The following is an 11,229-nucleotide window of genomic DNA, read 5'->3' as shown; positions in this document are numbered from 1 at the left end:
TTTATTGATTGATTGTTTTTAATGCAAAGGTGGTAAGTGAGATTAATGAAATTTTTACACACATATTCACATATTTCTATTTATCACAGCTTCAACAAACAAAAAAAGCCAGGTTTAAAAGTAATATTGTAAACTGTTTTAAATTATGATCAAAAGAAATGTTTCTTGAGCAGCAAATCATGCTTAATTCAGAAAAAATGTCTGCAGGGTTTTGCTTTGCCATCACCAAAATAAACTATGAATAAAGTTTACAAATAAATACATATTTAAACTTATTAAAACAGAAAGAAGTTACTTTAAACTATATCAATATTTCAGCTTGACCGTTGTTTTGATCAAATAAATGACGCCTTTTGATAAAAAAAAAATCCCCACCACCACCAATAAATATATTAAAACCGCTATGTAAAAATTTTGACTTGATAAATAAAAATTGAGCTCATATTTTAAAAAAATGGATAGGGGAAAGTATTCATTAAATTTCCGTCAGCTTAATCCCTTTGTTCATTAGGGGTTGCAACAGCGGAATAAACCAGCAACTTATCCAGCATATGTTTTACCCATCCAGCTGCAACCCTATTACTGGGAAACATTCATAGACACTCACACTCATACACTATGGCCAATTAGTTTATTTAATTCACCTATACCATGTCTTTGGACTGTAAGGGAAAACAAGTGAATTAAAGCGAGAGTATATCTTAAAAGGGCGGTTCATTCCGCTGTGGCCACCCCGAATTAATAAAGGGACTAAGCCGACATGAAAATGAATGAATGAATATATCTGAAAGGACTTTGGTTTGCATTACGTGTAAAACTCCATGTCCTACACAGGTGCATAAGATCTCGCACATGCGCCTTGGCATCAGTGCAGTCTGCAGCAGTGCCCGTCCTGCGCGTGCCCACCAGACTCAAGCAGCGAGGCGTCACAACAAAGCTGGTAAGCATTGCACAGGTACAGCAAATTTAATACAGAGAGCATAAGGCAGACATAATCAAAATTGTGGCGTAGCATTTATTTCCGAAGCGTTGCGACGTAAATCTTGTTTGTGTTGTCAGAGAGCACTTAGGCTAACTGAGCGTGCAGTTTTAATAATTTTGGCAAGTATTAACGCTATTAAAAACAAACACGGATATAAGAGCCACAACCTAAATGCACGTCGAAGCAACGTGAAGCGAGTGTTTGTGACCTTAACCTACCCCGTCAGAAACTGCTTAGCGACAGTGCCAAACGGGGTTTGTCTTATTTAAAGGGCTGTCAGACGCTCGCGACATGTGCGCTCCGACTGCTCAACAGACATGTTTACGCGATAATAATACCCTATTTAAATACTTCAGCGTATTCGCTAAGCAGTGCATTATGATGTGCAGTTGCATATTTATTTGTGCACGAGTATAATTCTGAATAGGCCTGTATGATATTATAAACGACCGCTTGCGTGTTTAATCGATTCCCCGCATATGTACAGCGGAATGCGGCAGTTATGGGTGCATTACGTTATTTATTGAGCATTGAAGACAATTGACTCGTGCGTGTTGCCATTGACAGTGTGTTGTTTGTTTACTTAGTTAGGACGCCCTGTGAGTGTGACCCTAAAGGGCGTCTGTGAAATGAGGTTATTAATATTAGCTTGGGTAAGGTTATCTGACCCCACCCACACCTCCACAGGTACACTACAAATTGTAACTTTCTATACGGTTGTCTTCAGCCATATCTGAATGTATTTCCATTTTGTAATACTGCTACAACGTTTATGGATATTATATATAATATATGAAATTATACCAGATATCTGTCAGTTTCTATAAACTATTCAGATCTCAAATTAAATTGACCACGCAATAGTGTGGTCGTACTGAACTTGTTGGAAAAACACTGCTGTGTGGTATGTTTTCCGAACAAATTTCTCAACTCAACTTTCTACCTGTGTTTCAATTAAGAATCATTGACGGCATGATGTTTAATATTAGTATTTAATACTTCGCTGTTATTTACTCATTACTAGGGCTAGATGGAATCTGCAAATATTTTTTGCTATTTCTGCTAAGAATTTTGCTAAACAACTGCAGATTTCTGTGGAATTATTTTGTGAGTATCATAACTAAAACCTTAATATATGAAATAAAAATAATATATTTTTTTTACTTTTATTTAATGTTTAAAATGCAATTTCAACTAGATTCACTTAATGTGGTAAACAAAGCAAGTCTCTCATATATTATATATCTACTAAAAGACAGAAATTACTGTACAAACTGCATTGTACATACATCAGATTAACAAATGATAAAAATATTCATTTTCAAAATGGAGTGTACTCTATTATGCTGAGCACTGTGCATAATGTCATTTTAGTGCAGATTTGCCTTAAAGTTTTATCGTTGAACCCTTTGTGATAAAGGGTTAGTTCACCCAAAAATGAATTTCTGCCATCATTTACTCACCCTTGACTTGTTCCAAACTAGTCTGAGTTTTTTTTTTTTTTTTGGTCTGCTGAACAAAAAGAAGAAATATTGAGGAATGTTGGAAACCTATAGACCAATTACCATGTTTGTAAAAATTCAGGATGCGCGCGCAGGGAGGTGGCAGAAAGAAACCGGGAATGACATCCGATGCGGTACAGAGTTTGTTGTCTTAGAAATAAGATATATTGATTACACATTATATATATATATTATTTACATAATGCTTTCAGCATATTATAACAGCTCGTCACCCAGTGATAAGCACAGTGATTTAGCAAAATTAGCGTTAAAGTGAGCTGTTTTTGCTGAAATCATTTCTGCAATCAGAAACGAGTAATGTGTATGATTCAGCATAGCGTGAGCTTACCAGATATGACAAGAGAACTGCAGAGTCCAGCATTTCTAATCAGGTCGTCACTTCGAATTTGGCATCCTACCGCACAACACAACATCTTTACTATAGCAGCCTGTGTTTTTTTTTGCACCCGGGGACCCGTGTGACGTAGGTTGGTAATTGGTCTATCACCATTGACTTCCATAATATATTTTTTTCCAATTATGGACATCAATGGTTCTGTTTGTAAGGTTCAACAGACATAAGGTTAATTAGGTTCTATGTAAGGTTCAACAGACCAAATAAATAAATGGTTTGGAACTAGTCAAGAGAGTAAATGTTGGCAGAATTTTCATTTTTGGGTGAACTATACATGTATATAACAAATTTTTCCTTTTAACCAACAGGGGGCCTCACTTGCAAACCCAAGATAGAGGATAAATTAAGACATGTGGAGATCACATAACTGTAAGTCTGTCTGTCCGTCCGTCCATCCATCCATCCGTCCGTCCGTCCGTCCGTCCGTCTGTCCGTCCGTCCGTCTGTCTGTCTATATAGATAGATAGCCATATTTTGAACAATAACAACACTAAAACTTTTCAGTGTATCACTGGCATGTTCGTATTTTTCAGGTGTGGAGAAGGAGAAACGTACTATACCATCAGAGATTTTCCTTCAAGATGTTCATCACTCTGAAGCTGCACTTCATAGCATCTCAGAGTCAGAAAAGTGTGCGACAGAAAGAGGATTAGAGGGAGGAACTGATGAGAATATGGATTGCAAAGACAAACAAAACACCCAGTTGTTCCAGAACACAAGCCAGCCTGTGTCCTCAAATCAAGCTAATCAAAATCAAGCTTGTCATCCAAGTGAAACTGAGCATGCTATAATGATTACACAGGATTATGGGACTGATTTGCCTTTAAATGTCGTTAAGGCTGATCTTGACCCTGGTAGTGAACCCCAGGGGGAAATGGCCTGTCCTCGCTGTAAGAGAAGGTTTACGAGTAGTCAAGACCTTGACCGCCACATACAAACACATGCTCTTTCAACATACCACACACAGCGGTTTAAATGCAGTCGATGCAGAAGGACCTTCAGTACACTGTTTAGTCGTCGACGACATGAGAAAAGACATGAAAATGGAAATAAAAAGATAGATGCTCACATAAATACCACTTGCACTGCTAATCAGAATATCCCTGGCAGAAGTGAGTCTTTGAAAACATCATTGAACCCAGAGCCAAAGAAATGCATTAATGCTGCTGATGGTGAACAAAGGAATGATAAAAACAGTGATATAAAAGCCTCACACATCTGCAAGTACTGCAAAAAGGCATTTAGGACTTATATTAGTCAAAGAAGACATCAACGCAGGATCCATGAGCGCCAGCTTCCTCCTAGAGGAGAATTTAGTAAAGTTATAGTAACTCAAGAATCTGAAGTACAGAAGCTTGTGGAGATAGCACAGGATTCCCAGACTGCTACCCCTGAACATGCAAATATTCAGGAAGGGGAGTACATGGTTGACATCTCCAGTAATATCTCAGAAAACCTCAGCTTCTACATAGATGGTAAAATTGTCTCAACAAGCGCTGTAAGTAACTGTGAGGTGATTGAGATGAACTCTGGGGGCTCTGCTGTCATTGGATTGAATGCTGTTATAATCAGTCCAGCTCAAATAACACAAGCTCTTAAATTAGAAACTAGTACCAGCAGTTTCACCAGTGACCCTTCTGGACAGCCCTCAACTAGGCGTAGGACGTCAACTCCACCTTTACTCCCACAAATAAAAACAGAATTAGAGTCTGAATCCATCTTGAGCACCTCATCGTCTTCCTTGTCAACTTTAACTCTGGCTTCTACATCCGGGGCTCCACTAGTCACTGCTCATTTACCTCAGTCCATTGAGACTGTTGCCTTTCCCAAAGAAAAAACTGTCTATCTGTCACCCAAACTCAAGCAGCTCCTTCAAAACCAGGACGGAAGTAAATCAACATTTGCACTGATTGCTGATGGCCACAAAATGAGTCCTCCCTTATCTCTGACTGTTTTACCAGCAACAACGGCAGCTAAATTTAAGAGAAGGACAACTTCCCCTCCCAACTCACCTCAGCAAACCCATGATCTGAATGTAGAAGAGCAGGATCAGGATTCTACAAAAGCAAAGAACCCAAAAATAGAGAGCTATGGGTTGAACCTCTTGAGCAATGAAGAAACAGAGCCTTTGAATTCACCCATCGACAGCTCAAATGAAGCTCAAATGCAGCAACAGATCTTGCCATTGGACTGCTCGTTATTAAGAACTGGTGGAAGCTCCTGTAATCAACAGCCACTGGACCTCTCCAACTCTGTGGGTAAAAAAGAAGGCAATGAAGAATTTGTGGAGTCCATTCTGGACTTGAGTATAAGTGGAAAGAATTTAGACTATGACTCAGCAGGCATCTACCTCTCTCAGTCCGCTTTGAGGAAGAGTAAACCTAACTCTAGCATGCTTCAGAAGGTGCTTATGAACGAGTACGGTGGGGTAGATATTCCTTCTGTTGAAGATCCAACTGCTGCTGAAGTCTTCAGTGTTCCTGACATAACAAACCTTTCTGTTGTGGCAGTGTCTGATGCAGATCTACCAAACCCTGAAAAGTTTTTGTTTGAGTTGGCCCTTCCTCCTGCCTCCATCAGTTCGACCCCTCCATTGCTCACTCCTGTCAGTATCCATCCAGCGCCCCAAGTCCCTTCAACTCTGTCTTCACCTTCTTCATCCCCAACCTTTGTATCGTTCCTTTCAAGTCCAACAGTGGAACCCAGTAAGGAAATTCAAACTCTTCATTCAACCATCTTGGTACCTGATAGTGTACCACCCACAGGGTCTGGTGAAGACTGCATTGATAATCCTGTACATCTCTCACAGGGTGATCTGAATATGACAATCCCTGACTGGGTATCCTCTGCAACTGGTGCTTTGGAAACCCTAATACCTGCAACCCATTCTATGAGCTTACAAAGTCCTCAGTGGGTCACTGATCCTTGTGAACTATCTCAAAGAACATTAGTTGTAGATTCTGTTTTAGCTTCTGATTCCCAGATTTTTTCCCCATCTTTGCCTGTAAACCAGTCCAACATCGCATCTTTGGCCTTTCCCCCAAACACTGTTATCATTGAGTATACAGTTGCATTACAATCTACAGAAAATATTCTCCCAGTTCTCCAAGCTAATTCATTTCAGAATCTTTCAGATAAAATTCCTGTCGATGCATTAAAAGAAGAAGATTATGTCTCATCTGAGCCACAACCTATTAATCCAGAAACCAACCTATTGCCAGAAACTTCCACACAGCTGGCACCTGCAGAGCAGATGTCAAGCTTTACAGATGATACACCAGCCCTCACTGCTTCAACCAGTGTTTTGAAGGGAGAAAGCAATGAGGAAAGACAGGAAGGTGTTCAGCCCTCTGATTGTTCTAAGCAGGTAAACAGAGAGGACTTATCTTCCATGCATCCTTTTTGTAAGAACTTTACATGCAATGTTTGTGAAAAGCCCTTCCAGTCAATGAAGATTCTCAGTCAACATATCAGTGAACACTCTAAGGACTGGCCCTATAAATGTGAATTTTGTGTGCAGTTGTTTGAGAGTGACACAGGCTTGCTGGAGCACCGTTCCAGTTATCATGGCATTGGTAAAATCTATGTTTGTAAAACATGTTCTAAGGAATTTGCATTCCTTTGCAATTTGGAACAGCACCAGCGCGATCTCCATCCGGGTCAAGAATGCTTGCATTCTGATGTAATACATGGTAAGTTAAGACCTGAAAACCATAACAGTCCTAAAACAGAGACGACTGACCCAGGCATCCCAGTTGCAGAACTTACGCAAGAATCTGAAAATACAACCTCAAAAGTGGAGGAGAACGAATTGGACAATACCTCTGAAGAGCTGTTCACAACAATTAAAAGCATGGCATCTGGAGGTGTTAAACCAAAAGGTGTAGATGTACGCTTGGGCATTAACCAACACTACCCAAGCTTTAAACCTCCTCCTTTTCCATATCACAATAGGACACCCACTGGAACAACATCTGCATCAGCCACCAACTTTACCACCCACAACATCCCTCAGACCTTCAGCACAGCCATTCGTTGCACTAAGTGTGGTAAGAGTTTTGACAACATGCCTGAACTGCACAAGCACATCTTAGCCTGTGCTAATGCAAGCGACAAAAAGCGATACACTCCTAAAAAGAACCCTATACCACTTCAACAGTTTGCAAAATCCCAACATGGTGTTTTATCACCTGCAAAGTATGTTAACAGTAGACATAATCTCTATCAAAAAATTGGACAATTGAAAAAACTGAACTTTCACGAATCACGAATGAGTATCTTGAATAAGAAGAAATCTCAGCTGGTGCAAAGGGGCAGGCCTGCTGGAGGGAGAAAGGCCTTTGCTCAGGGTGACCTGAATGTTTTTGCATGCCCTCATTGTAGCAGAGAGTTCACATACAATGCTAGCTTAAAGAAACATGTAGCGTTTAGCTGCCCCATGAGGCCGGCCAATAGAAACTCAAAGAAGAGAACACTGAGTATCGTTTCAGCCCAAGAGAACAATGGGAACCTTCGGAGACAAATTGCAAATATGAGCTCAAAGCCACAAGGGTCAACCCATGGGCCAAAAACTGTAACAAAAAATCAGATCATTAAGCAAAATGAAGCAGTTGTTACCACTCAGGATTTTAGGCTCAAAAGATCTACCATTCTGTCAACATCTGTGGTTCAACCCAGTAAAAAAGGCAAGTCCATTTTAAACAGTGGGTTTGCACCGCAGTTGGTTTCAAATACAATAGAACTCTCCCCTGAAGCTCAGGTTAACTCTCAGGAGCCAGGTGTTGGTGTACATATTTTAGGTAGAAAAATGGAGCTGAGAGTTGGTGACGTAAAGCCCAGAAGAGAGGACCATATGTCTCAGAGGCTGAGGGAGAGAGTTGGAGGACCTGTTACTCGCAGTGTCCAGCAAGCGACCACCACAACAGTCCTGAAACCGCCAGACAGTCGCAACATCATGCGCCCTGTCATTCTAGAAGTCAAGAAATGAGAATTATGAAATGATTATGATGTCTATAATCTGTTTTCAAAAATGCTTCCTTAGTCAAACACTTATATCTGTCAATATGGTCCATCTAAATATTGGACATTGTTCAAATTCATGTAAAATGATGGGTAACCTAAGATTAACCTTTGTTTACATTGAAAGACATTTACATTGTATGTATTATGAAATGTCAGTATTTAATGATATGAGAACTCGATCAACATATCAATTTAATGTTTGCATATGCTTCTGCCATGACAGAGGGCGCTGTTTGGTTTCTACACTGTTCATGTGCACCTTCCTGTAGTTTTGACATGATTTGTGAAGATGGTTAGACTTAAGTCTAACAGAAATATAGAGAATCAAGATTGGAAAACATAAATATCAAGCCCTAGAAGTCAATTTAAATGTCATGTTAAATTAAAGTATGCATGTTTTTAAATTGCTTGAAGAAATGAAGGGAATTGAGGGGGCAGGGTTTGTGCACTTTATGCTGTAGTTTATATTTGCTGGTGTCTAAAAACATTGCAATATATTCAATCATTGACTATTTATTAATGTACATATTCTGTATTTAACAGAAGGTGGGGGGGGGGGTTCACACACACACAAAAAAGGTAATCGTTATAGTAACTTGCTTCTATTTTTGTAGATTGTAATTTTTTGTTTTATTTGTTGTAAAGTTTGGTCTATTCATGCATGTCAGAGATTTCATGTATGATTGATAGTGTGATGTTTTATTTATTGGGTTCTGCACCTCATAAGAAAAACAGGAGAGGTAAGAACGGATACTGTTTACTTGACCTGCACATTAATAGGCAGGAGAACATTATGTCCTATTCACAAGGAAGATTTATGAATAGTGTTAAAAGTCTCTTGCTTTGCATTTTGTGCTAATCCTACTCAAAATCTGATTTGAGTCCCCATTTGGTGTATCAATGAAATGATTTGTGACAAGACAGGCTACTATTATATTGTGCTTCATTGATTGACTTTGCTGATGGTAAACATGGTATTAAAAGAAAACAAAAAGTCCTAATAGGGTCAGCGATTGCCAATCATTGTGATACAGAGATGTGTTATTATTAGATTATTATTATTAGATTAGAAAGGCTGTTCCTTAATTACGTCTATTGCAATAAGAACAAGGTAATGGGTGCACATTAAGGCTAATATGTACACTGTGAAATACACTATGATGGACTGTTTGCACTGAAAATGTTATCAAAGCTTGCTAGCATTAAGACACTAAATCTACCAAAATTGATCATATATCAGAACCAGTCTTCTGGACTTTTAAGAAGTCATTACATGTTACAAAGGATCTATTGGCATTTTGTTAGACATTGTGATAGTGATGTAAATTTCGGCACAAACAAACTTTAATCTTTATATTATTGTAAGCCTACTGACATTCATTTTTGTAACTTTGTTCGCATTTTTAACCCCCTGTTAATCTCCAGATAAAAACGTTTCTTTGTAAATGTGATTTGGGAAGAGGTAAAATAATGTTGAACATCTCCAGAGTTTAGTTGCATTTAATATACTTGTTCTTGAATTATTAAATTTCTCTGTTTTAATGTTCATTTGATGAATTTGTGTTTGTTCAGTTGCCAAACGGCTTCATAAACACTTAAATGTATCAGTTTTTAAATGTATTAGCACTCACAAGCCTTACAAACATTAACTGAATTGTGACAGTACATTTTCTATATCTTAATATGACAACAATTTATTTGGTCATCTAAAAATCTATCGATGAAATCAAAATGTTATTAGAAAACTTGACATTGATTATTGATTAGTCCACTGTTATACAATGTTTATTTACACATTAAACCACAGAAAGTGGAGATGCAAATAAACAACGATAAATGTTTGTTTTCATTAACTGTAGCGCTGGTTATTTAGAAAAATCCCAAATGTAGGCTACGTGGACCATTTTGAGTGATGTAAACAATAACAATGGTCCTATCCCCGTACTACATTTTGAATTTCCATAGCTTCCAAAACTTCAAAAAAAGTCAACATATTGCTAAATAATGTTATGGCAGCCGTTTTAACATTAAACTATGATCAAATTGCTTCTCGTTACAGTTATGAAATAGTTTGATAACAAGCTATTCATGGGCCAGTGACACTGAAATTGTCTATATGTATAATTATTATACACTTATAAGCTTCTTCAAAGCGAATACATTATAATATGCTGTAAATGTTTTACAAAAAACACCCACTGAGTGGCAGCATTGACTCGCCGCATAATCGCAGCACCGCCACATTTACATCCCCATCGCCCACATCACTGGCGTCTTGTACTTTTCATTGTTTAGAAATAATGTATTTGTAACCAATTTGCTTAAGAAAAACTTACATTTGTCCATCAGATCAAATAACTTTGGTAAGGTGAGAGGGTCACCTATCTTAAGGCTGTCCGATGTGAAATGTAAGTATTGATATATGAGAAATAACTAACATGCATCACGCCATAACGGTTCCGCCCTGAAAGTATTGAATGAAATCTGATTGGCTAAGGAATTTGGCGCTGGGGGTTGATGGACGTGTTATGTCGAATTAAGGCGGGGCAAACAGTTATTTAGGGTGAAATAAGGATTTTACTGCATCGTGCTATTACTGTGTGAACTTTTCAGATCACATTTCACAGCGCAGAGAGAATTCATTTGAGTCAGCTTTGAGTTTACTTAAACACCTCTCTTATTTACCAGTCAGATTAATGGCTTTTATATGCTGTAATGCCTATTCTCTCTTCCCCCGCCCCTCCCGATTCTCTGGGTGTAAACAAAGCCGAAGTGGGTCATTTGTTGCGGTATGAAAATATTAAGGGTTCTGCATCCCTGACACGCATCATGTGAACAGCCTTGAGTTATGTGTTTGTCATTAAAACAGCAGGAATTTAACAAAACCTAGACGTTGCTCTGAATCATGGTTATACATTGACTCAAATTTCTATCCTGATAAACTATCCATATCCACTTGTAAGAAAATGACCATTGTTTAGTTGTTATGGGGATGCCACAACACCAAGAAAGCACGAGTCGAGCAACACAAAAGAGCGAGGATGCGCTTCAGACGCGCTCACTCTCCGCCTCCTCGAGCGTTGGGATTCTTCTCTCAACCGCTTTTTCTCTGACCGTTTCAACACGTAGCATGAGCAAGACAGAGGCGTTGGTATCCAAACCAAACCAAACCTCCCCGCGCCCGGTCTGAACCGGTTCGGGGGCAGTGCGCGCTCTTGCGGACTCCCTCCCTCTCCCGTCTGTGAAATTTCTGCCACGCGCTCACACATGCACACAAAAATCATAGCATTGAGCGAGCACGCGCGCGT

The 11,229-nt window shown here is 39.0% G+C and overlaps 1 protein-coding gene across 1 annotated transcript; it reads left to right on the top strand.

The window, feature by feature from the left end:
• The first annotated feature begins 878 nt into the window (after window positions 1-878).
• Window positions 879-9,449, top strand: prdm2a (PR domain containing 2, with ZNF domain a). Its single transcript, XM_056463509.1, has 3 exons — window positions 879-940; window positions 3,208-3,268; window positions 3,433-9,449. Exons 2-3 carry the CDS (start codon window positions 3,250-3,252, stop codon window positions 7,884-7,886), a joined length of 4,473 nt encoding a protein of 1,490 aa, XP_056319484.1. The 5' UTR covers window positions 879-940; window positions 3,208-3,249; the 3' UTR covers window positions 7,887-9,449.
• The last annotated feature ends 1,780 nt before the right edge of the window (window positions 9,450-11,229 follow it).

The sequence above is a fragment of the Danio aesculapii genome, chromosome 8 (genome assembly GCF_903798145.1).
Source record: "Danio aesculapii chromosome 8, fDanAes4.1, whole genome shotgun sequence".
Taxonomy (NCBI): domain Eukaryota; kingdom Metazoa; phylum Chordata; class Actinopteri; order Cypriniformes; family Danionidae; genus Danio; species Danio aesculapii.
This window is presented reverse-complemented; position numbering and strand designations above follow the sequence as displayed.